The sequence below is a fragment of the Etheostoma cragini genome, chromosome 7 (assembly GCF_013103735.1).
Source record: "Etheostoma cragini isolate CJK2018 chromosome 7, CSU_Ecrag_1.0, whole genome shotgun sequence".
In the NCBI taxonomy this organism is placed as follows: domain Eukaryota; kingdom Metazoa; phylum Chordata; class Actinopteri; order Perciformes; family Percidae; genus Etheostoma; species Etheostoma cragini.
In genome coordinates this window covers 16701609-16729557 of record NC_048413.1, presented here as the reverse complement: position 1 = coordinate 16729557, position 27949 = coordinate 16701609, and the positions used below count along the sequence as shown (strand labels likewise).

Below are 27949 nucleotides of genomic sequence, written 5' to 3'. Positions count from 1 at the left end.
TTTGTGTGTGTCTCTTAGCCATGTTGTTTCATTCTGACAGCTCTCATCAACAAAAGCAGACTGGTGCTGGTATTGTGTGTGGATGCATGCATGTTTGGGTGTGTGTACGTGCTGTAAATTCTCCACTGAGGGGCCAGGGGGTTACGGTGGAGCCATGGGGCCACAGCGACAACTCGCTGCCCCCCTCTCTCAGCCCATCGGACCCCTCTGGCCTTTTGCTCCTCGCCTGGCTGGCAGCCCTGCATCAGGCAGACACACCACAGGCTCTGCCCCCTCCACTCCACACCAACACACACACACACACACACACACACACCACTCACTCCATCACCCCCCACCCCCGCTCTGGGTCGATCGATGCAGCTCTTTGCCTTTCATCTGACCAGAGCTTTGGAGGAGCCGCACTTCCTGAAGAAAACCCAATGCAGCACTCCCTCTCAGTGTAGTGTATTCTCTGTGTGTAAATCCACCTGTAAATGTCTGTATGCACTGTCTAAAACTTTATGTGTTTGTGAATTACAATGTGTGGGTGTGAGAGTTGGAGAACAAAAGGTTTTGTGTGAGTAAGAACATGATAAATCAATTAAAAGACCAAATTCAAGGTTTGGCAGATTGGATGGGTATTATGAAAGACATATGATCAGTTACAAAAATATAAATTTCTATGAACAGAAAAAGATCTTGGTTTTGGAAGTGTTCTGGTTTCCGCTTGTAGTCAGAGTAGTATTGACCAATCACATTTGAGCGGGCTTTGGTTGCATGCAGTTAAACAATCTGTGTGAAGAGGAAAAGAGGTGGAACGCATCAGCAGCAATGCAGTCTCGGAACCCCTTGAACCTCTGACAACAATTAAGCTTTATTTATTATTTTTATTTTTTACAGTCTTGCTAATCAGACTGTAATCAGTGACTGGTACACAGAAGAGGAAGACTTGGCCCAGATACCTGCTGGCTTCATTGGTTCCCCTGAAATATTGGTTGTTGTCCCCAGAGGCTAAATCGTCATCAGCGAAAGTCTGGGAAAATATACGCAAGTTTGAAGTGGTGTTATAATGGGACAAGAACTATTGTCTGACCATTGCAATGTGAGTTGCTCTACCGAGATGCCCTGAATCAGAGAAACTCTGCCACGCTCATTTTATGGATCAATTTTCCACTGCCCTTAATGTTTTCAAAATATGAATGTCTTAAAGATCCAGTGGGTGAAAGAAATTCTACCTGGATGACACTCATGTCTGCAAGAGGGAAGTTCTCCTTTTTGCCATTGCTTACAGAACAGCTTCCTGTGTTGTTTAAGAATTGGGAGTCCTAACTCTATCTCTTCTCTGCTTATCATACATATTTCTGTGTTGTTTGTTGAAAGGGAATCCTAACTTCCTGTGTGGGAGAGGGAGAGACTGAACCTCCTCACTCAGCATCCAGGTGGTAAACAAGAGAGGCTGTTCAGGTCACATACAGGTCAGGTGAGAACACCACCTCCCAGGACAAAAATGTGCCACATGTGGAAAACTATTTAGAAAGGATGATTTTATTTAACAAAAAGACAAAAAATATACAAAAAGAATAAACTCAAACTCAAAAAACCTAAATAAAATAGGACCCAATCTGAGAGAACTTGCGCTGAACTAGACTTTAGTTTGGAATTTTACATGCAGATTCTTATCTACATTAAACTAAATCAAATAATAAAAAAATCAAATATCTGAATATTTTTATCTCCGTTTGCCACAAACCCCAATTTACACAGAACATATGGTGAATGCTGCTGCATCATACAAATTAAAGCAATAATTAGGGCATGAAGGGCATGAAGATGAATAGATATCGGCCCTATTTGGTAAATTTGAGCAAAAAATTTCAACCCCAAAATTCAGTTTACTTTTAGTAATAAATCAATACGATGGCCCGGGGCAAGTAAAACGGCATGACGTTACATATACATATTAAAAAAAAAACTTGCCATTTGTTCGGGCGGGTGGGTTGTCAAACGTGCTTAAAAATGTACTGAAAAGGTGCTCCACTGAACCCAAGCAAACAGTCATCTGCTCTCTCTCTTATAAGGGTGAGCAACTGGAACAGTGACAGGACGTCATCACTCGCAAAGTCATTACAACCAAATAAACTACAGCGCGAGTACAGCAGTTTCTCTTCAGGCAAGTGACAAACAGCGATCAAATCCTCGACGGCTGATTTACCATGAAAACCGCACTCACGCGTGTCCCGTAAAATATGACAGTAGCTTTGAAAAAAAAAAAAATGGTCAGGGTAGGCCACTTCTCCACTCACCGCTTGCTTGCTTGCTGCTAGTCAAGATTTATTTAATATTACATATGACATCACAATATATTGATAAAGCCATTGTGATTTACAGATTGTTAATTAACTAATAAGGAACAACAAATATTTTTAGCAGGAACTTTGGTGAATTCTTGGTGTATCACCCATAGACAGTTAAAGAAGTGGACCAACAGATTCCGTTGTTCTGGACGGAGACCAATAAAGGAAAAAAGAAGCACTTTTCCGGTGATGGCTAGGCGTTACTGCGCAGCCTCCAACTGAGCTTGACGACGTGGTTGTGACGTGGGCAACGTGTCTGAAAGTTGTAAGTCTTCTGGTAGCTGTGCCAAGACAAATGTCAATCATTCCCAATCAGCAGAGACAGAGAGCGTAGGTATATGTTAGGAGATAACATAGACACAGGTTAATTACTGCTAACTAAAATGCTAGTTAACATTAGTTATTAAACCTAAACAGTTAATGTAAGTCAAAACTGTCTGCGTGCTTCTCCTGACAGTACGGTAATTTGTCAACTATGCATCGGTAAATTGCATGGTTATGATGACCCAAGTGTAGGCCTATTTTTACAAAAACGTCTGCCATAACGTGAGGTACAAGGTAACAAAGCCTTTTATACATTGTTGTGTTTCTTTAGAAACAACAACGGACAAATGCAGTTTTGAAACGCTTTAGATGTAAAGTTATTCACAAATTGACAGCGAGTGACTGCATAACCAGGGGCCTGTTGCACGAAACTAGGATAAGGGATTAAGCCGGGCTATTCAAGTTATCCTGGCTAAATTTAGCTTGGAGTCGGTTGCACAAAACCGGATTGAATTAAGCCCAGCCAAGTAATCATGGACATTTATTCTTTGCGGCTAGCCTGGTCCAGAGCAGGCTAACAGCCAGGCTAAGATTAATCCTGGAGTCTCATGTGTCAAATCAGCTGCCGCTCTGATCCGAAATAAACATGTTTAACGGTTATTCCGTTGTCTTCTGCATGTGTTCTGCTTTATTTTTATTAACATGCATTAGCCTACTTGTCATTATTGTTGTCGCGAGTTGGATTTAAACCCTACTACAGCTGTTTAGATGTTTAGGAATGGCACTGGCACCCTGATGCGGAGTGGGACTTTTCCCGGTGGGACGGTACTGTTTCGAGGCTGCCTGGCGTGTGGCCGGTGACCGGTGGCCGCTGCCCGGTGACCGGTGGCCGCTGCCCGGTGGCTGGTGACCGGTGGCCGCTGCCCGGTGGCCGGTGGCTGGTGACCGGTGGCCGCTGCCCGGTGGCTGGTGACCGGTGGCCGCTGCCCGGTGGACGGTGGCCGGTGGCCGCTGCCTGGTGACCGGTGGCCGGTGACCGGTGGCCGCTGCCCAGTGGACGGTGGCCGGTGGCCGCTGCCCGGTGACCGGTGGCCGGTGACCGGTGGCCGCTGCCCGGTGGACGGTGGCCGGTGGCTGGTGACCAATGGCCGCTGACCGGTGGACGGTGGCCGGTGGCTGGTGACCAATGGCCGCTGACCGGTGGCCGGTGACCGGTGGCCGCCGCCTGCCGGCAGACCTACAAGTCGCGTCAGTGTCCACTCTCTCTGTAAAAGTAGAGATGAGCAGCGCAGCGTCCGTGGTCCCAGCTTCAGGTTTATACAGGACGCGCTCCAAAGATTAAGTGTGACAATATTAATGTAGCGATATTCCCAGATGATATTAATGGCAGACTGGTCAGAGACCAATACATTCATGATTTCATTTTCTTTTTGCTTATCCTTCTCTAATAAAGGACAGTTTGCGTTACTCCTTACTATGTAGGCACAATGTTTTTTATTATAGCTTACATTGGTTTCATAACCTTCTCAATTAGTCTCACATCCCTGGACCAATAACGTGGCCCATATACAGTAGGCCTACGTATGTAGTGTAGTTGACGTTCATCACACCGGGAACAATGCAATGGTTCTTAATCTTTTTATTTTGGTGCGGTCACTTGTCAGAAGAATAAACCATGAATATTGTATTACAAATGCTCACAGCGTGTTTTGAAGTCACTTATTCATTCTTCTAGTTGTTGTCCCTTTCTGGTTGTTCTGTATAAATATTAATTGTAGCCTACAAAGAATTAGATATAGCGTATGGTTTTAAAACATGTTCTCGCATTGTGAATAAGGGTTTGAAATTAAGCCTAGGTCCTTAGGGTCCATTTCCCGAGGAACATTATTCCCTCTGCTCACTTTTAAGGCAAAGGCTGAATAATAATACATTTTATTTATATAGTGCTTTACGTGGTAGGCTAGTCAAAGACACTTTACAGTAAATCCAGCACATTTATCACATAAAAACAGAAACAAGAAACTAGCATATTTAAAGCAATTAAAACACAGTGTAGCCTACAACTTTGTAAAATGTGGAGTGACTATAGCCTAAGGAGATATTTTTACACCCTACACATTCAGTCGGGTCCGCGTCTGTTCGGCTTTTTCTTTCCGTTTGATAAGAGTCATATTTCCCTTTCTCCATATTAAATCCTTCCCCTCCTCGTTACTTTCCATTTAAGCTGCTGCTCATTGGGTGAAACATATGGCTCATGCGTCTTCTCAATTCTGCATCAGTAAATCTGTGATCGATACCATGGTCTATGTGAGAAAGCCGTGAACGTGCACTTATCCCAGCTATCTACACCTGGCTTGACATAGCTTCACCTGTTCATCCTGGCTTGGCAATCGTGCAACCGATTAAGCCGCGATGAGCAGATCACACTAAGTCAATCTGCGCTTTTTCACTTATCCTGGATATCTTTATTCTACTTTCGTGCAACAGGCCCCAGCTCTCTTAAAACATCCATGTTTGGATCTGACAATAATAAAACACAAAGGTCTTGTAGCTACGATAGGTAGAGCTTATTCTGCTTTATTCTGTACAACGAAGCAGTGTGCCTTGAACTTTTGGGAAATCCATTTGCCTTCTTGTGGACAATTTATAATACCACTTTGATGTCCTCTTGCACTAATTACAAGAAGCTGTGTGGGGAAAACCCATATACGTCAGCTTTCTAGTTGTTGTTATTCCAAGTTGACATTATCAGACATTTTTCTGACAGCTACAACATCTCCCACTCGACAGTCACTAGAAATGACCAATCCAAATAGAATCCGATGTTAACAATATTACAATCAATGAATCAAATAAAAGGAGCTATACACTGTTTTTATATCTGGTTTCACTTGTTAACAAAATACAAATACAGCAACATAATAAAGATATATGATTTAGGCTTAATTTCCAAATACCTGGGATGATCTACAAAGCTAGCAATGGGTTGACCATTTTGAAATAATGCATTAAAGTTCCCTAGTTGGAACAATGGTAGGTTCTCCCATTGTCTCGATTCTGCCTTAATGACATGAATGCAATAAATAAAAAGCCCCTGAAATCCTATAGTCAACAATGCTCAAATTGTATCAGTCTGGGTCTAAGAACAGAATCAAACTTGATGTCAAGCAAATTTGAATTACCTTCCATTTTGCTGAAATGGTGGGAGCTGTTTAAATACAGGTATGAGTAAATGCACATGCTTGCATCCCTCCCACCCATCAGAGAAGCTTCAGTCAGGATGTTGTCAGATGTTTAGTCTGCCCTGAGCAGCACAGTGCCTTGTGTTTTTATTGGCCCTCAGAATCCACTGGCTTTCCACAGACGCACCATTGCCTTGGTCACTACATCTCCCCCAATCCGACCTACACAAACACACACCAAGCCTTTGAGGTAGAACGTCAAAGGGTGGAGGAGCAGAGAAGGCGACAAGGGTAGGAAGCAAGCAAGCTGCTGCCAAATCCCCAAGGCTGCGGACAGGGCCATATAAACAAGACTGAGAGTGGCCACCAGGGATTGGTATATTGTCCCAGTGGAAATGTCTGGCCCTGGATGACTCAGCCTCAGACACAGCACTGGAGAAGAGGAGAGAGACTGCTCTGTCCCAAACAGTTTTTCAGACTATCCAAAATAGCCCTGATAATCCCCAACTGATGGTAACTAAATTTAAAGTGAAGGATGACAGTGTTTGTCGGTTGTAACGTAATTTCCCAGTCAAGACCGAAAACTTCCAATCCTGTGCTCTGGACTGCAGCACTTGACCATAAGCCATGAATATCTAATGGGCATGTTCATCCTCTAGTTATTTACCGTGAGCATAAATCAGGTGATAGCATGGCATCATCTATGTAGGTGTGTATCCTGCATGTGTGTTTGCAAAGAACGGGAACATTTCTAAATTCTGAAATACTCAATATCAAATTCAAAATTTGAAGAAAATCTAATGTACTGTACTGAGATCATTTTAGTGTTCTTATAAAACCATAGCTTGTCATGAATTTTTCTCATGGACCATCTGCTCATTGCACATGATAAATGAGTGCCGATCAGAAGCTTCCGGACTCGGTTAAGTGCAGCCGTGCTCCCTGGTCCAAGGCAGGTACGAGTTAAGGACACCCACTGTTCCCCACGGTCACAGGAAAGCAGAACAAGGGTTGGCGAGGGAAGGAAGAGGGGATCCAGGAATGCATAGCAGGGCAGCTGCTGTGGCAGGTAGATGAAGTGAGGATCAAACGGCGTAGGGGTGATTAATGCACAGGGAAATGCACGGGAAGGAAAACAAGGCCATAAATCAGCTGCCGGTCCTTCATGCTAATTGTAATTGAAATGAATGTGTCCGGCCCATAGAACAGGGAATTGCAATTGCTGACCAATAGGGCCCAAGTGGTCTGAAGGAAATGACACAGGGAGTGTGACCCAGCACTGATATTTGTGTCCCGTAAATAAAGGTGGTTTGGGGGGGAAAAATGTAACAGGTGAAGTATTATGTTGGCTGCTCAATGTGATGATAGAGCCGTTGCTCAGGGTATAGGGTTCTAGGACCTTTGGCCACAATTTAGATGCGAGCTGGAATTGTTTAAAAAATAATGTGAAATACACGAAGGTAAGGCTGCAGAGGGGAATCACTCCTGAGATTGCTTTAGCCCAACCATTTTTCCCTACTGCCTCAAAACAAAAAGCATGCAACATTGCCCTGTGAGGGTGAGGAAACTTAATGTATTGGTTGCTATATAGCCAGTATGTAGTCGACTCTATTGTATTATAAGACCACAGTGCTCAAAACCAAATGAATAAAGTGTAGAGTTTTTTTTTTTAAACCCCAACCCCCGGTCCACCTCCCACAGCCTAGCAGGCAGCTCCCCATTCATTAACCAAATGCTCACTAACTAATTGGGACTTGCACAGACCTGTGTGTGTATAGGTGTGTGTTTAAAATTAATTTGAAAATAGACAGTCTGAAGGAAAGACCCAACTAACAACAAAGGTTTTTTGATGCAATACATTGTGCTGTAAATCTAATAGCCTTTTGAATGATTACTGTAAATATGTTGAAGCTATCTTCTTAAAAGCTTTTTGTTAAAAACTGTCCTGTATTCAAGAGAGTTTCAACACTTTCAATATATTTCTTAAATAGATTAGATTACAGTAAAATCAAATTAAACTGAAAATAAACTGGGATAAGAGAGATACATGTTGTGTTGAGCACCCAGCAGAGTATTCCCTGCTCTTGTCTCTGTGGGATTTGGTCTCCATTTTGTGATCCAAGAACATTCCCCCATGAGACTGCAGATAGCATCCCAACCTCACTGCAGGAAAATAACATCCTTTCCATTCATACACAGAGGAATACCGAGTTTCATAACATACCCTGATCAGGACACGCTTAAATGACACCTTAACTGCACAGACTATTCATTCACACCCTTTCCCATATTGAAAATGAAAACACTCTCAGTAAAACACTGTAAGCAGGAAATGTAGACTAGTGAGTTTTGCGTTACTCAACGGGCAATTCTCAGCTGCATGTTGGAAATTGCTTTAGAAGATATCACATGCTCTGCGACAAACTACACAACAAGCATGCACCCCCGCAATTTATAGCTGTTTGAACCCTGTGGGTGCAACAAACAATAGGAACAAAGCATTGTTTTTCAATTTTCTGTGACAGTGTGGGCTGCTCAGCACAGAGGCCTTCACCCTAACTACTGGGGCTGTGTTTGCTAAACGAGCCGGAGCAACACCGCAGAGCCCACAAGGTTGCACGCTCTGATACAACCAGGGGCTTTTCTCTGCCTGCACACTCCCTCCTCCACCTTACCTCCTTCCCCCCATTCTTCCCCTCCGTCAGGAATCTATATTTCATAAGCGAGCAGTGGAGCTCCAGTGCCCAATTATCAGCAGATAAGGCGCAGGAAGCCCTGCAGCGCCGGCACGGCTATTTAGATGGGGAGGGGGAAGGAGCTGGAGAACGAAAGGCAGGCAGGCAGGCAGGCAGGCAGGGACCCAACTCCCCAGGGGCACTTCGCCTTCACCACGCTATTTTTTTCTTCCTTCTTTTTTTTTTTTCCTTTTCTCTTCCTCACTGACATCCTCCTCCCCCCCTTACCTTAGCGGCAGGGTTCAATTAGTGCCAGCGGCGGCTAACACCAGCATCCCCACTCAGCCCGGGAGCTGGAGCCTCTATCAGTGTACACCAACAACACGCAAGGCTGAGTCCAACTTGCAAACTAACATGAAGGTAACTTCTATGTTGGCCTTACACATACAGGCACATAAATGTTTGCACACACACACAGACATTTTAAATAAAGACTGAGGTAAACTTTTTTTTCCTGAAACCACAACACGGAGGTAAGTATGATTCCACTGCTAGCTTTAAAACCTAAAATGCCTCCGCAGAGATACATTGCTGATAGTCATTGTTGCATTTTATCCCTATATAAGATTAAAATACTTGAATACTGAACTATACTTTCACCAATCATGGCAACTTTGCCATGTATTTCCTGTTATTTTACCATTTCTCATGTTTACGCTGTTGCTGTCTCCTCAGACTGGCACATATAAGTCATGACGTTTCACACTCTTCCGTGGCCCCAGACCTCGGGGGGTAAAACTCGATGTGCCTCTCATGTTTTCAGAGCCCAACTAAAAAAAACACACACTCCAAACACCAATGCTGAGCAAGGTCAGCCAGGGGTCAGGCACAGCTCACGGATACGAGACGGATATCGATTTGCTGGGACAGGCCCCTTGTGCGTGTGCGCACACAAGTACACACGCATGCACGCACACACACACACACACACACACACACTTCCCCTCCTCGTTTTCTCTACAGTCACAGGGCAGGCATCAACCAATAGATCAGCCAGGGGCAGGAAACGGCCTGGGTCAGAGGGGACAGAGAGTGTGTGTGTGTGTGTGGTGATAAGACTAACAGCCTGCTGAAAGCTGCTCTCACCTAGAGCTATCCAAGACCTTCAGGCTGCGCCAATTCACCTCAAAGCGGCAAAGAAAAAAAAAATAGCTCCGACCAAACAGTGATGGTGTTTTCATGTTACTGCCACTGATAGACATGCATCTACAGGACAGGCACGAGCACACTCTCAACACACTGGTCCTGTTTTAGAGTGCCACCCAAGTCATTGCTGTTTGTCTTTCTATCAGTTGGAAGTTGATATTATAGAACACTTGTCACCGCAGGAGGGTGTGTGTTGTTGTTGCTGTCGCTGAGTCGCCTGTGTTGAGGGATCTGCCAATGGCAGAGAGACTGGGGTAAGACCGAGACAAGGCTTCAGCAGCCCCGGGTAGACTGGAGGCTCAGCTGGAGTCATGCGCATACTGCATCAGTGTTGCATGGGTCGTCATGTGTGTGCTCGTGCCATGTATGATTGCTGTGCATGAGTGAATAAGTGTATGCCTGAGTGTGTGTACACATGCTTAAATGCTTGTGTGTGTGTGTGTGTGTGTGTGTGTGCGTGTACTATATATGTGAGAGAAAGTCAGGGGGCAGTGAAGCGGAGGAGGGCAGGCAATGCTCCCAGGCACAGAAAGCAGGCCAACTCCATTTCCCACTATGAAGAGCTTCAAAGAGATGGGTTAGTAGAATGAGAGATGGTAGTTGAGATAGGCTGTCATGTTGTAATGTAACTAGCAATGGCAACACACTCCACCAACTCTTGAATACAATCAAATAATTGTATTTTATTTTTTTTAAGGATGCACATTATAGTTTCTATCATCTTTTTCAACATTTAGTTTCCGCACAAGAATAGCAGGTGTACCTGTAAGAGAAAATGCCATGGCTATTTATTCATGCCACGCTGCGGAGTCTTTTTAGCTGCTTTAACCATATCCTACTAATAGAGCAAGTAGTTTTGACAGAGAGAAAGGAGGAAGCAACCCAAAGAAAAGATTAACAGATACAGATAGACAGAGAAGACAGCAAGATAGTCAGGGGGAAGCAAACTTCCCCCACTGACGCTCTTGTTCCATGGTAAGAATCCCCCGGCCATAGCCTCAGACATCTGGTTCCAGTTAGCTCTCAGCGCTTTGACGCGTTTCCTGTGCTACTACTACACGCAGCCACGACACAGCCCTCCCAACGCCATGACTGCCAAATTCTCTGGGGATTACGCACCATAACTCACACATACAAATACACAATCAGCCACACATCCACTGTATGTTGAAACAGGCCAGAAGAGGCTGATTTCTGATATATTTTTTCATAGTGCACTGTAGTTCAATGTTGCTAAAAACGTTTCTCAGAGGCCTTGACTCAGACAGCATGTTACAAGTCTAAAAAGAACATGTTATGGGGGTAATTTGTGTGGTAATATAACTACAGTTACACAAATAATCTGAGCCCTTTCTAAATAATAAATAAATAAATGTTTTCATGCTCACATATTTATATAACAGAAGTGAGTGATACTTTTCTGAGCAACCATTTCCATGTTTAAATGCTCTGGCAAGGAGGAAGTGATTAGTTTTATTGCAACAGCTTTAACAGGAAAACAAGGACAGAGATAACGGTTTGAATGCTTACAGGAAGGCTAGTGGGGCTAGATTGAACATAAGTAGACTGACAGGAAGAAAATCAAAGACGTGATGTACTGTACCCAAAAGTGATTTTACTTTATTCTCTGTCTGTAAATTTTGCTATCAGTCAATAGTCTACATAAAACATTTTGACAGCAGAGATTTTGACTTGTCACCGCAGGAAAACCACAGGTGTCACTCATAACGTTAACAATGGCTCAGTTCCATTATGTGTCTCAGTAAGCCATGACAGTGGGCCAGCATGCACAACACCAGGACCCCGAAACCTAAACTGAATGTTGTCATTATTTATGTTAATAATTAGCTCCACCAAGGAGGTTATTTGTTTGGTTGGGTTGTGCGTTTATATGTTTGCCTGTCTGTCAACAGGATTACAGAAAAACAACTGGCCCAATTTTCAAGAAACTTGCTGTAAGGTTGTAGCTTGAGACAAGGAAGTATTAAGTATTACCTTTTGGAGTAGATCCAAATCATAGGCAGATACATACATTATTTTTTACTTTCGTTAACTTTGAGAGATAGGGCATTTGTGCTGTATTTATGTGGTGTCCGGGTAATTGGAAAAATTGGTGCAATAGGGCATGCCTTGGTGGGGGTCTACATTCCCTCTATAGCCCTTCTAGTTACGCTTCTCCTCCTTCTATGACATGTCAAAATGCCCGCTGTGAAAAAGCACTGCTGAATAACTTATCACTTTGAGCCAGGGTCTAAACAGAAATTCTGTTTTTCTGTTTTTTTCAGATGACTTTTCAGTTTAGTTTTCGTTTATAACCTTAAACTATAACACATATTCATGACATGACATGTATTGACATAACTAAATATAATTTTAAAAATATGTATGTAGCCTAATGTGTATTTGTTGTTATTACTGTCACTGTAGCAGTGTTGGGAGTAACGCGTTACAAAAGTAACTCAATTACAGTAATCTAATGTATTCCTAATTTGCTGTAAAGCAGTAGCCTAATATAACGCATTACTAATTCATTTTCGGTAATATGATACTCGTTACAATCTCAGTTATGCAAGTTACAATGCATTTTAACGCCACATTTAGTGGAGTTTAGTTTTTTTAAGAATTCACAAACACCGCAATTCCTCACAGGAAAAAATGCCGTGAGTATTATTTCCTGTTGCTGTATTCAATAGTTAAGATGACTGCAGAGAAATATACATTTCCGAGATGGATATTATTTTTAGGAGTTATTACGCTGCGTTGAAGCCATGGACAGTTAAGTCTCTAAGGTTAAAGCGAGGTGCAGTCCCGTCTCTGTTCCCGTGGTCAGAGCCAGAGACGGAACGGACGACTGTCCCCAACAGGTGACGGTCAGCACGGACAGCAGTGTGTCCGAGCTGCTGGCAGGTAGAAACATGTCGGGAGTAATGTTGAGGCTCGCTACATAATATCATGGCATTTTATCAGCCGCGGAGGGTAACTTTGCCTGTTGTGGAATGGCTTCGAATGACAACCGTGTCTTTTACTGTGACTCTTTGTTCAATATGTTGCAGGTTTACAAACTAGAAAGTGAACAATCTAAGCTTGACGAACGTGTTTTGAATGTAGCGTCCCACGTGCATCTCTGTAAGCTCGCAAGAGTACAACAGAAAACCTCCGTGTAGATTGCTTCAAAATAAAAGCACTTCCTGTGACGGTTCTAAAACTAAATTCCTGTTAAACAAATAAGGTTATGTACCTTTTCATATATCAGCTGTAAATCAAGTACTGTAAATAATGTAAATAGAGAGTTTTAATCACACTATAATTGACCATTTCCTTTAGACAACCTTAGTTTTAAACTAACCAAAATTTATTTCTTATTCAAGTGCTTTACAAACATTTTACAACAATGCCGCACTTCAATACAACTGTAAGGTAGTTTTAATTGAGTATTTTATTGTTCTCCTACTTTATTATTGTACGTTTAAATTATCTATTTGTATAGCTTTACTTTGCATATTCATACACATTTCACAAAATATTATGAGTAATCTATGATGTATTAAAGTGGATAAAGAGAAGACTTTATTGATCAGTGAAATTCACACGCTAGCTGCCAAGTCAAACTTCCAGTGTTATTTTGGTGAAATTAACTCAAAAGTAGCCTAATGGAAAAGTAGTGTAAAGCATTACAATTTAGAGACAGTAATGTTGTAATATAATTAATTACTCAAAAATGACAGTATCTACTAATCTATAGTATATTACATTTTGGAAATAACTTGCCAGACACTGCCCTGTAGACATCATAGCTCTCTAGCACTGTTTTAAAGGTGTCCTGCCACATGTATTTCTTTACTTTGTGGTAATGTCTGAAATTGTACCATGAGCTCTATAACATTTTTTGTAGAAAAAAAATGTCACGCTTACCTAGTTTCAAGCCAGTTTGGTATAGAAAACCATCAAGTAGACCCGATTTGTGCCGTTTCTCATTAATATTCAATGAGCTAAGCTGCTTGACTCTGATTGGCTAACAGCTAGCCAGTGAGATCAGTGGCTATCAGTATCCTTTACCCAGCGCAACTGGGCAAGGTCATGAATAGTAATGAGCTTAGGCTGACCAGCTTTTGTAGTTAGCCTGATTTCTCCACCTATTTTTTTTCAGAGGCTAAAGCTGACAGAGGAGGTAGCAGTTCATTTTCATATTCACAACATAATACAAACACATATGGACCTAACATATTTGAGTAAAAATGGTTTTGTGTGGCAAGGCACCTTTAAATCCTAAATTCTGCTATAACACTTCAGTCTTCTGCTTGTTTGTTTGTGGGTGTAGCAGGTACTGTGTTTTAAGAGGTATATTGTGTTTGGTTTAGTTTCAATATTTTGACAATAAAGACTTATTTGAGTGATATTAAGGTGTTGTTTTAATCCTGTGTCAGCTTTTTTAGATTTCTTGTGCAGTAATAACTTGCTTTAAAAAGTGCTATATAAAGAAAGACAATATCAAATAAAAGTGCAATGCATTTTCCCCTTGGAACATGCTCAGACAAGTAACTGTTCTTTCAAATAAACACACATTCCCTTACCTTTAGATTTTGCACTTTTTGTCTAAGAAAAAACACTTATCTTAAACGCATTAGCTGTCACTTATAGGATTAATAGGCACATAAGACATCCACTGTGAAAATCTGTTGAAAAATGGAATTTAGCTGTGTAAGGCACAGTGCAGCACATGTCTGTAGCTGTTTATATTTTGTACCTGAGCTGCATTGAGGCAAATTCCTGCCATGTACGTTTATATGGCAATAAAGTACTGAAGCTTGAGTCTGACACACAGTAACAAGGATGCTGTGAGGCACACTGTATTTTGACCTGTCAGTTTGGGGAACTAACACCACAGCATGTCATGTCACTCACACTGGAAGATTATAATGTTTCAGTGCAACTACCCACTAAATGAACCACAATGCCTTTCAGTGAGGTGATTCCCTGTGTGGGGGAGTGGAAAAGGGTGACCCCAGAATGGAGAAATACATAGCTCAGGTACAAAAAAAAAGAAAAGACACATGGGCCCACACAACCTTGCTGCTTAGCAGAGGAACATGGTAACCTTGTAGGCCACACTGGGGATTATAGGTAGTGAAAGTGAGAACGAGGGGGTGAGAAGAGAAACAAAAGTGCAATGAAGAGGAGGTGAAGAGACAGGAAGGAGCTTCTTAAAGGCTTTCCTGCGTTGGAGGGACTCCCTACACCACGCAGGTTCTGTATAAACACAGTACACAAAGCATTCTCTAAAATCGTAGTGTGACTGGAAAATTGCTAACCTTGTATTCACTTTCTTTAATACATAGGTCATGCTAGTTCACAGCTGATTGCTGCCACATCTGAATGATAGAAGTGATTGTATCAACACCTTGTCTTTATTATATATAAGATATTTTCACATTTAAACAAGATATTTATGACAATATACTATTTATCACATGATAACGTGAGAAGTTTCACGTAAAACATCACGTTATAACATGTTAGTTTATCTTGTTGGAAAAATGAAACTTGTGTTTGAATAAAGACACATACACACGATTCATTCTTCCTTTTGTATTGCCCCATCTATTTCAAATTCCTTCTTAGTGTACCCATACGCATACTCACAATATCATCCACTGTCCTCAATAACAGCAAACTCTTGCCATGTCTCAGCCCAAGCAAGAAGTGAACCTTTAAACAATAAATACTATAATTGTAATAACAAGAATGTGAAAAATGTTCTTGTTATAACTTGATAAGTTTGTATGGTGTAATAACGGGAAAATATCTTATTACAATTAGTCTTGCATTGCCAGACCTTCCTCTAATGCGATGCAGAGGAGGCTCTGGCTACTCTGCACACTATTCCGCAACAGGAGAAAAACCTCCTCTGGTTTATTGGCATTTCTGTAAACCAAATGAAATTGTCATGGGTGGCATCAAGTCCTGGACTCAATAGTGGTGCCTCGTAAGGGAACTTATTTTGGCGGAACGTGCTCAACGGCGGCACTGGAACAATCCCGTTAATAAATTGTAATTGATATAGACCATTTTGCAATAACGTTAAATTCATGTAATGACGTAAAACTGATACTTTTTATTTTTCAGGCGTGGCAGCAATATTCTTTCGTAGTTCTTAGAGTTTTATAAGACAAATATGTGAAAAAAATATACCCCAATAATGCAATTCCTTTGCATTTCTCTCCACTAGTAGGAAATAAAAAAAGCACAGATCCAAATTCAGTTTAGGCTACAGACATGTTTTTTTTGACTCAATCTTAATTGCCCCCAATCAGGGGTGAGCGTGGACAAACTAGGACAAATGAAAGTTTAAGCAGGCAGTATTGATTTGTGTGGAGGTCAGGGGTAGGTCGCCCTTATCGGAGAATCAACAAACAGCCGACAGCACCCACCTCAGCTAAGCCAATCACCTTCTGACCTTGTCCACCGTTACCATGGCAAATGACCCTTAACCACACAGACCATATACCCGGCTTCTTACTGAGTGAAAGCAGCAAAGTGGAGCTCCACAAAGGTGGTAGAGCTACAAAAAAATTCTTCACTGAAGGGTGTTAACTATGCTGTCATTCTCGGAATCTTGTTTTTTTTAGATCACTCTTTCAGTCAAATCATACTGTGATGATTTGACACTTATTGTATTGTTGTTTAACACATTTTTGCTATACATATTAATGATCCCTACTAAACTGTTAACTGTTACCATGGAACACAATTCATTGCAATAAACATTATTATAATTTTTTTATTTTTTATTTGATTTATTTATGATTTATTTTGCATACATTTGCAACTTTTTGATATGCATTGGCGTCAAAAAAAATACATTGACCAAAGTTTTAATGCAACACTTGTGTTTATGCCCTCATTTTTTATGAGCTGAACTCAAAGACTTTTTCTACGTACACAAAAGGCTTATTTTTCTCAAATATTGTCCACACATCTGGCTAAATCTGTGTTTGTGAGCCCTTCTCCTTTGCCGAGATCATGCATCCACCTCACACGTGTGGCATATCAAGATGCTGATTTGATAGCATGATTATCGCAAAGGTGTGCCTTAGGCTGGCCACAATAAAAGGCTGCTCTAAAATGTGTAGTTTTATCACAAAGTACAATCCCACAGATGTCACAAGTGTTGAGGGTAGCGTGCAATTGGCATGCTGACCGTACGAATGTCCACCAGTGAAGTTGCCTGTGAATTGAATGTTCATTTCTCTACCCTAAGCCGTCTCTAAAGGAATTTCAGAGAATTTGGCAGTACATCCAAATGGCCTCACAACCGCAGACCATGTGTAACCACACCATCCCAGGACCTCCACATCCAGTACTTCACTTCCAAGATCATCTGAGACCAAGCCACCAGACAGCTGCTGCAAAAATCGGTTTGCATAACCAAAGAATTTCGGCACAAACTGTCAGAAACCGTGTTAGGGAAGCTCATCTGCATGCTCGTCATTTTCATTGGGGTCTTGACCTGACTGCAGTTTGTCGTCATAACCAACTTGAGTGGGCAAAGGCTCACATTCAGTGGCGTCTGGCACTTTGGAGAGGTGTTCTCTTCACGGATGAATCCCGGATTACACTGTACAGGGCAAATGGCAGCTAGCGTGTATAGTGTTGTGTGGGTAAACAGTTTGCTGATGTTAATGTTGTGGATCAAGTGGCTCATGGTGGCGGTGGGGTTATGGTATGGGCAGGCGTATCTTATGGATAACGAACACAGGTGCATTTAACTGATGCCATTTTGAGACACTGTGACAAGATCCTGAGGCCCATTGTTGTGCCATTCATCCATGACTATCATATCATGTTGCAGCATGATAATGGACCTTGAGTCTGTAAATAAAGAAATAATGCACTACCCCATGTTGCAAGGATCTGTACACAGTTCCTGGAAGCGGAAAACATCCCAATTCTTGCATTATTAGTATTATTATTATTATTATTATTATTATTATTATTATTATAGGCAGCATAATCACCGGACTTACACACCGGTTACCATTGACCGTGTTTGGGATGCTCTGGATCAGCCTACATGAATGTTACAGGTCCTGCCAATATCCAGCAACATTACACAACCACTGAAGAGGAGTGGACCAACATTCCACAGGCCACAATCAACCACCTGATCAACTCTATGCGAAGGAGATGTGTTGCACTGCGTGAGGCAAATGGTGGTCACAGCATGCACCAATACAGTAAAACTTCACATTTTAGAGTGGCCTTTTATTGTGGTCACCTGTGCAATAATAATGCTGTCTAATAAGCATCTTGATATGCCACACCTATGAGGTGGATGTTTTTTTCTTGGCAAAGGAGAAGTGCTGGACAGATTTAGACAGATTATTAGAGAGAAATAGGCCTTTTGTGTACATAGAAAAAATTCAGCTCATGACAAATTGGGTCAAAAACAAATGTGTTGCATTTATAATTTTGGTCAGTGTATTTTAATTAGTATTGTGATACTGACAGCACATACAGCCTGGCCAAATCACTCCCGTGTCATGCCCTTACCATGATCCTGTTTTCATAGACATTTTGAAGGACGAATTTCAGATTCTTCCATTCACCCAGTCTTTCCATCTTATGCCCCCTCCCTCCCGGGGAGGCAGGCAGGCGGTGGTGGTAACCAAGCCTCTGGCAGTGTGTTCCTATCCTGCAGGAGCCCTCAGGTTCCAACCTGTCAATATCTCAGGCAGCGTCTTGGCTCTGCTGTGGCTCAGTTAACCTCCTCACCCACTGCAACCCCACAAGGGACTCCTGTCCCTGTGCCAGCCCAGAGACACGCACAATCACACCCCCCACCCCCGCTTCCCACTACTCCTCCACCTCCTCCTCCTCCAATCCTGCTCCCAAACTGCACTCACCAGGCTCACACCCGTAAAGGGCAGCACCTTGGCAGCAACAGCAAGCAATATGGCAGTTGAAGGCAGTTCACTGACGTCTTAGATGTTTTGGATGACGGTCACGTTGAAAGCTCACAGGGGTAAAGAGGGAGAAAATATTGGAGAAAAATCTAAAGCCTGAAGGGGAAAAAAAGCTCACTGAGTAGGTGACAAATCTCCCGTCATCTCATCATCTGTATCAATTTCAGGGAGAGAAAGGACCAGTGTAAAAAAGGAATCAATGTATTAACACGCAACTTTAGAGTGATTTAGGGGATGCACGTAAAGTTGGAAAAACAGAAAGTAACGGGAGGTCTTAGTGTTGGTGTGTTTGTACATCTACACATGCACATAGGCCTGATACCAAGCATGGAAACAAGCGTGTGGCAACATGTTAGCCAAAACCTTGCATTTACACTCAACACATTTACACATATACACACACAATCCTCTGTCCTGACTGCAAGGCACCGCGGCTGTCTGCTGGGAGCTCAGGTTACGGCCGACCGGCAAGACAGACTTTATGGAAGCCTCTCTCCCACACCCACTCTCCCCCTCTGCACGGCTCAGGAGGAGGTATCGAGTTGCCGGTTCAGCGCCGGCCAGGCTTGGCGCTGGCGGCAGCTTGTGATCTTGGGTGTGTGTGTGTGTGTATGTGTGTTCGTGTGTGTTTTATCTCCCACTCTTTGACGGTATCGGCACACAACGCTGCTGTCTCCTCCAGGTATGTAGGTGTGATTTACACTGTAGACGCTTCACACTCATGCACACACACACACAAAATCTGACCTCTTCCTCTGCTCTAAAGATTCAAGAATATTCTACAGTACTTTACACGGTTCAAGGTGTAATAAGAAGAGATGATAGTTTAAACCCAAATTATAAAAGACAATTCCCACTAGGTGGGCGACGGATCGTGATGTCAACGGTTGTCACTGAAACTACTTTCTACTGTATTAACAATCTCTATATGGCGTTGCCCTTAATGTTTGAATCTTTCAATGTCATGAGCAGCACATTTCATTCATGTCCATTTTACTGAATGGCAGCAGAAATCTCAGTTAAAGATACCTTAAAATCTGGACATATAAAACTAAAACTATCTGCATGGCTAAATACTGAGGGGAAAAATATGTTTTCTTTTTTTGTGTAATTTTGGTGAACTGACCCTTTAAAATAGCCAGTGACGTAGTATTATACTTCAAATAATTTGACAGTCGAATGGACAAAATGAATGCAACAAAGAGATGTCCTGACATTAGTCCCTAGTTTGGGATGAACTCCAAAAACTGGATCCTACAGCTCCCATGATGCTTTCTCAGATTGACAAAGCTCCTATCGACCCAGAAAATACATTATACAATTAAACAGATTGTAGCAATCTCTGTGACAAGTAAATTGGCAAATCAATGATGTGTCCTTTAAAAAACAGAATTCCTATGTTTTATATCACAATTATACACATGCTAAACAGAAGAACATCACTTTGTGGCTTCAAAATCCCATGATGCTATGTCATCTGAAATGCTTGCTGCAGTCCATTTGCAAGAAGGAGTTGCAGTGAAGGTGTCCTCGCAGGTCAACATGGAAGAGACCGCCTATATACAGGGACCATGTGATGGTTCTGCCGCTGGCTGGCTTGCTAGCCCGGCATGGAACGGCACTCATGAATAATGCATGGGGACATCTGCCACCCCTGAATTATAGATCTGTGGAAGCCCAGCATATGGGAACAGCCCAGCAAGTGCTAATGGCTAACTCCCCATGACAAAATATGGGTTAGAGACGCGTGAATGATTGCCGGGTCATGCAACCTTTCAGTCATGTGAGTGTGAGGTGGATCAAATGTGATTATTTACATGTTTGCATGTGTGTGTCTGCATGTGTTCGTCTATCTGGAATGAGGAAAGGCTCCAGTGGATAAACAAGTTAATATGACCATAAACAAGCATCCAAATTAGCAGACAGACAATAAAGTGTGTTGGAGAAAGGCACTAAATAAACATGAGACTTTCCCCACTGTAAGTGACCAGAGACTTTCCATAGAAGGACAAAAAGTCACTGTCACATTCTAATACAACATTATGCATTTTCTTTCAAATTTAGCTAAACCAGTGGATGTGTAAAGTAGTTTTGAAATAGTCCCAGAAACCCTTAGCCTAACATCTTTTATGTAGGCTTCCTCCTGCTGAAGTGAAGCCTGCTGAAGTGCAGCCTGCTTGAATATTCTATACGCTCTGGTTGAAAGTCCTGCTTCTTAAAAAAACGCAAAGACGGGGGGTTTCTTCCAACCCAGTTCTACCGGGAACCAGTTCGATCTCCGCCGTTCTCTCCAGGATTATCCTCTTATCAGCGCCGTAAAACCCAGGCTAAGAAGTGCCAGTAATTAGCCTATCTTTAATTAACGAGCACCTCGCTCCAAAACCACCCACGGTCCATGTAGGCTCCCACTTGGAAGGCAGTCAGTGCGGCTTAAAGACGAGCAGACTTAATCTTGTTTTTGTCTGAGTAAGAGAAAGTGAACGTGTAGAAAAGGCCAAAGTTCACCCTCAAGTAGTTAGGGAGTCACAGCCTGCAGAACATCCCTCATGCTTGCACGGTCGCAAACAAGGCTTTCTACACTGCAGGTTTCAAAGGGAATCCTACCACCCACCACTGTTCCATTTTGTTGTGCATGTGTGTTTCTTATGTGTTTGTGTGTTCATTTAAGTGTGTGGATTTAGAAGGTAGGCTCACAAAACCACTCTACACTGGCACTTTGTGCAGAAGGCTTTAGACTGGAGAGTATTGTATACAGTTGCATACATTAGAATACTTGCAATAAAGTGACATGGTAAATAATAAACTTTAGCACCATTGGTTGACTAATTATTGTGCTAATAGAATCAGAGAGGAATGGGTCATCTGTAGGGGAGTAAGAGCAAGATGACGGCCTGCAGATGAAAAGAGACAAGGGAAGACAGGGAGAACAACACCAGCGGTGCCCTGGTTTGGCCTGGCCTTGCACCGCCAAGCAGGATGAGCGGCGGCGGCCCCAGCATGAATACATTAGTGGTGCTTAGGCGCACTAATTGCTTCTCACTTAGACAAATCTCCTGCAAATCACGGCTGCGCCGCCAGCACTGACCGAGCCCCCCCGGGAAGGAGAGACGGCAGGCAGGCGGACAGAGCAAGAGGCAGAGGAGGAGGAGGAAGAGGAGCAGGAAGAGGAGGGGGTGGAGAGTGGAGCGTGTACCAGAGGCGCCTCAGAGCAGGATGGAGGAGGAAGGAGAGGAGGAGGAGGGGGATGCTCCCAAGAGAATACAGAGAGAGAGAGAGAGAGAGAGAGAGAGAGAGAGAGAGAGAGAAAAGCTCACACTTCAAGAGTGCCTCTTTCTCTCCGCTCATCCATAGTCCAGACTGAGTGTGCCCCCCCTAGACCCCTACCCTCAGAAGCCCCACTGTCATTCGGCTCCTCCAATGCTCCCCCCTCCCTCCCTCCTTTTCCCCTTTTTTTCCCTCCAGCTCTCAGATCTCTGCTCTGCCCCCTCCTTTCTCTCTCGCTCTCCCTCCCTCTCCATCGTTCTATATAAAAGTGGAGGAAAGATGAAACTCTACAAAGAGGGAAAAAAAATCAATAACGCAGATGGATAGCTGGATAACAGGGTCCGGCATGCTTCGGCGGTGAGGCAACCCAGAGGGTGCCCACACAACTTCCACACAGGCGGAGAGACGGGCAAAAACAAGACGCTGTGAAGAGGGTGGTAATCAGCCTTGGGAAGCTAACATCACCTGCAACACACAAGTACGCACTTGTGTGCACACAAGCACATACTACAATGTATCGCTGCTTGCAAACACCAACCTATGTACGTGAGGGCACAGACAAAATATAAACAAAAAAGCCCCATGCAGCTAATTGGGGAAATACTACAAAACAATAGTAGTTATCAGGTAACCTGAGAAAATGGCTCTCTGTGACATTAATATACCTACCACACAAAAGATCAATATTATAGCAGGGTCTGCATTATTCCACTCTGGTTATTTAAGATATTGGGCAGCTAAATGCAAAATTTCTCTTGTTAGCTTTGGTTCAAGGTACCACAGGGTTCCATCACAATGAATACAATATACTGCAAAAACATTGCCTGCAATTTAGTATTCATTTTTAAGATAGGAAAGCAAGTAGTAGCTCTACTCTTAGCAGCTAACTTTTAAACTTTTTAGCTCTGTCAGTGAGAGCGCACAGCTCTGCAGACATTGACGGGAGGACAGGGCGGAGACACGTGGGCTGTTGTTTTACCTTAAACCCATCAAAGCTGACTCCGATACAGATTATCAATAATCAAGAAGACCAATAACCAACATTTGCATATTTACATTTGCAGTAAAAATGAAAATCTAAATAAAACAAACTCCAACACAATTGTTAGTTTAAATACCTTTAAGCATTTGTTTAATGAAATGCTGCTAAAGAGAACTTTTCAACATTATCTTTAAAAAAGACCCATTACTCTTCCACCTTCTTTGCATAAATTGTAGTCTGCCTTCCTCAAGGTTGGTATGTGTAATACTCCAATAGATCTTTTCTGTAGTGCACCCATCAAGAGAGAGAGAGAGAGAGAGAAAGAGAGAGAGAGAGACAGGAATGCGCATCGACAGGTCATGTGCACTATATACGTCTGGTGTATGAAATGTCTGTATTGTCACTGCGCTGCATTTTTATAAACTACGATTAACTCGTCACACCTCTCGCCCTCGTCCAGGCGCCATCTCACTCCCTCCCTATGCATACAACTGAAGTTACATCCAGTAACTACTATAACTAAGAACCTTACCAGTGGAAACACTTTATTGCATTGGGATGTTCATTAAAACTCCAGTAATATCTGCTAAATACTGCCTTCCATTCTACACACAGTTCCACTTGCTCACAGGAGTAGCTCCAGTTTGCATTCTTCATTGGCTGTCAGAGCCAGAACCATTCAGATAGTGAAGTGGGCGAGGCCACAAGAATGGCCGATGTTGGCCTATAACAGACATGTCGTATCTAGCGGTATCAAAGTATGTGTTGATTGATACGCCAATGTGAAAACTTTTGTACAGAGGATAAAATGCAGAAAGCGATGCTTGAGGTGATTTAGAAATGGGGTGATTACATAGTTTGTCCAGCAGAGGGTGCTCAGCAATTGACTAGTCTACATCCACGACGTTCCACTTCCGGGATTGCTCCGTTGCGGGATGTCTGTGACCTTACGTCTTGTTTGTGTTAGAATTTTTAATTCCGGTGGATTTATGAAGACTACGGTTAACTGCTCTTCAGATCAATTAGCTAGACCATCTGTCCAATCAGATTTTTCTGTGTCACGACTAAAAACAACTTCTTTTTTAGATCAAATTTATTTATATATTTATTTAAACAATTGAACAAAACATAAAAAATAAAAAAAGCCAATAAACCACAGCATGTTTTTCTCCCATCCCACTAGCCAGACCCTCCTCCGCAGCGGTGTGGAGGAGGGTCCACCAAAACCAGTTCCTTCTCAAGACTATTTTTCAGAGCCACCATCACTCCATCCGGAGCTTGGCACCACCCAAGACGATTGTTATTGGTTTGAAGAAATGCAAACAACCCAGAAACGTTTTTCTCCTATCCCAGAATGTGTCTTTGGTGTAGCCAGACCTTACACCGCAGTGCTGTGGAAATAGGTCTGGCAATGTGTGACTAACAATCAAACGACTACCTCAAGTTTTCCAAACGTTGATTTGAACAATTTAACTCTAGATCTTGGTCCCAGTGGGCTTATTTCAAAGCCCACTGGTTAGGTGAGGTGTAATTATCCCTACTTCCTATGGGGGCGCCAGCATAGCTTTTAGACTCTTAGGGACTTGTTATTGTTCCAAGTTATTGTTTATTTTTTTGACAATAAAATAATACCTTGTAATTTTAATCAAACAATCAAGTGTGGAGTGTACCTGGTATTACCTTAATGTAAATGCATGAACTTGCTTGGATGCATTTTTGGTTCAGTTAAGGTCAATATTTATACTTTGCTCATGATTAATGACAATTAGCAATTTAGGATTTTTAAAATGTCGTCCCATCTTCCAGGAGTAATATTAGTGGAACAAAAACAACATGGTCGTTACGACAAATAAAATTTGAAAGAATGAAGAGAATTTTTTGAAAAACATACAATACATACAGAAAAAGGAGGAGGTTTTTATTTTGGAGTCTGATCAAACTTGAGCTTTAAAGTTCTGATTTAATGCAAAATGTAATGATGGTGTTAATCTCCCTTTTAAGCCTGCCCGACTCTCATTTTATCAGAGACTTAATACAAACAATCTCATCTGGATCATCTGGAAACCTGTTTCATAGAACCAAATAAAGTGAATTAAGCCCTGCTAACTCATGATAAAACCGGATTGTGCAGTTAGTTGCTTGTAAATCTCTCAGTTGCACATGCTTTAAAATGCCAAAAGGAGACCAAAGGCATCTCCTATTGATAATCTTGTTTATTTAGATAATCAGGCTGATATTTCAGATTTATTATGGTAAAAAACTGTTAGTGATAACATTTAAATTAAAATCTATCTTATATTACTGTACCTTGTGTCAGCCATCTAGATTCTGAGGTACTTTGGTTGAGGTTTTGCGTCATGTGTGATGTAGATCTGCTTGGTATTTCCTCTCACGGCAACCAGTGCAGATTGGGTGTGATGCTTATAGCAACTGTGGGAGAGGTGAAAGGGCGAAGACTTCATTATAATGAATGTCAATGATGTCCGTCCCCCCATCCCCCATATTCTCTCTCTCTCTCTCTCACACACACACACACACACACACACACACACACACACACACACACACACACACACACACACATATACATACACACGCCCTACAGTCCAATCTTTGTGGAAATTACTATAATTCTCTCTTGGGCATAGTGGTGATTTTCTGACTCTGCAAATATGACTGTGAGGTGGCCACATTAAAATCCTCCTCTGAAAGGCGAGGAAGCCTGTTGCAATCTGTTTGAGAGATGTTTAATGTTTGGTAACACATTTTATTGCATTAAAATAACTTCTTCACTTTTATTATTTGATCAAATTGAATTAAATAATGATACTACTGCAGTGATTGATTGGGTAAAGTGAAATGCTCTAAGCTTGAATTGAATCCTATGGGTGGGAGAGCTGAAACCAACTGGCTGACAGTGCCTTATGATTACATTTAATAATAATTAATAACAAAAAACACTTGAAACATTTAAGATGTATTTTTCATATCTGAAACCTCCAATTATTTATTGTATAAGGTCTTTGTTGAGATGATAAATCACTAGCAACACCTAGAGTATACTACGATCATGGCATGAGTGTTTCCTGGTTCTTATCTACACTGGAGATAACACACCGGAAAACAAAAGATTATTTGGTTAGAGCACCATCTTCTGGAGAGAAACAGACATCACATGTCACAGCTGTCACTGAAAGAATAGGCTATGCAATAGTTCTTTTAAATGATCTGCCTGGGCGAGTTTTTAACTGTACAACCTTTTATAATTAATGATATACCCTGAGGCCATTAGAAGTGCAAGGGCACCAACGGTGCAAGGAGCTTATTGTTTTTGTAGAAATTATTATTATTCCGCATCTCTCCCGTCTCTCTCATTTTGAGGGTTTTAACATGTGGGAAAACTCACAAAACTTGCACACATGTCCGATCTATGAACAATCACAAAATACTGTAGTGTGGTCTCGGGCGTTGACAGGAGGCTCCATAGCGCCCCCTAACGTGCACCCTGTATACAAAAAAGTAATAATTTATCTTAATATCTTTCGTGGGAACTTGCGTATCATTTGGATCTCTATCAAGCTATTTTTAGAAAAAAATCACTAAAATTTACAATATGGGGAGTTTCGTGCAAAATGTCTCATTTTTCGAAGACTTGTTTGTGGACTTTAGGATCCACGAAAACTCTCAATATCTTGCAGCCATGTGCAGAATATTAACTCTTTCATCTGAATTCACATTTAGGCTTAGGAGAGGTATGGTTGCTCTATAGTGCCCTATAATCTGTTCAGCCTGTTTTTTTGCCCTTAGGCACATTTTTGACGGCCTCAGTATATACGGAAACTCACAAAAAATTGGCGCCCACATGAACACCTGCGAGCTTTGTGAGACTGTTCCGCTAAAGGCCCCTACCTGTAAGCGGGCTCAATAGCGCCTCCTAATGCGTGGGAAGGCCTCAACTTGGACACAGTCACTCCGATCTTCACCTGATTTTATATTTATATTGCTCTAATCATTGCAAACATATTTCCCATTTCCCTTCATTAGCTCCGCCCAACCGGAAGACGGCCATTTTGACTTCTTGAATTGTCATGCGTTTTACATTCTTTTGAACTCTTTCTAGCCTCTGATTGCAATCTTCTTGAATCTTTGCAGGTAGCATCTACTGACACTCATGACAAAACGTTATCTAAAGAATTTTGATAGTGCAAAAAAATTGGAAGTTAGATGTGTTAGATCTGATCTCCACCAAACATGACACAGTTATTATAGATAGGGGCCTTTGGGGTGAATCACCCATGAGATGGCGCTGTCAGAATTTGTTTTAATGTTTTGTTTAGTTTTTCTTTGACATATGGGCAACATTCTTTGTCTAACTCCTCCCCGGTCTGTGAGTCCAATCTGCCCCAAAACTTGAATATAGACACGGTGGACCCCCGTGACAATGCACAAGTTATAGAGGACCAACTTCCTGTAGGTGGCTGTTGAAAGAGGAAGTTGCGTATCTGGCCAAGATTTATTCCAACTGCCACGAAACATTACACAGTTGTTCCGCATGGCAGCTTGAGGTCAAATTTTTAGTGAATCGGCCATTAGATGGCGCTGTTAGAATTTTGACATATGGGAACCATAGTTTGTCTAACGCCTTCCGGGTTGCGAGTCCAATCTGCACAAAAACTTGCATATAGACTTGGTGGACCATTGTGACAAAAAGTAATCAAAAGAATTTTGATAGCTAAAATGATGTGCAAGTCATGGAAGACCAACTACTTGTAGGTGGGTGTCGCATCAGGAACGGCTGTATCTTGGTAAAAGTTATTCTGATTAACATGAAACTTTTAATGTGTGGTCTACATGTGACATTGAGCCGCCCCCTATACTCTAGTCACACCCATGCACACAGACCATGCCCCTTTCAAAACTGATGAACCTTTTAAAGGTTGTGTTGCTAGTTAACCACATGGGGTAAAAAGCACTCATTTTAAAATATGTCTCCAAATAGTGTTAAAGGCCAGATTTTGTAACTTGTGGTATCAGCAAGTTTTTTAACTCAATTTGGTGATGACATCACATTAGGGAG

General features: G+C 42.1%; 1 protein-coding gene across 1 annotated transcript in view; it reads right to left on the bottom strand.

Moving 5' to 3' along the window:
* Positions 1-25295, bottom strand: part of samd11 (sterile alpha motif domain containing 11) — an 88947-nt gene extending 63652 nt beyond the window's left edge. The window contains exon 1 of the mRNA XM_034877992.1: positions 25180-25295. Within this exon, the coding sequence (XP_034733883.1) occupies positions 25180-25231 (52 nt within the window). The 5' untranslated portion in view covers positions 25232-25295. The remainder of the gene's footprint in view (positions 1-25179) is intronic.
* Between the last annotated feature and the right edge of the window lie 2654 nt (positions 25296-27949).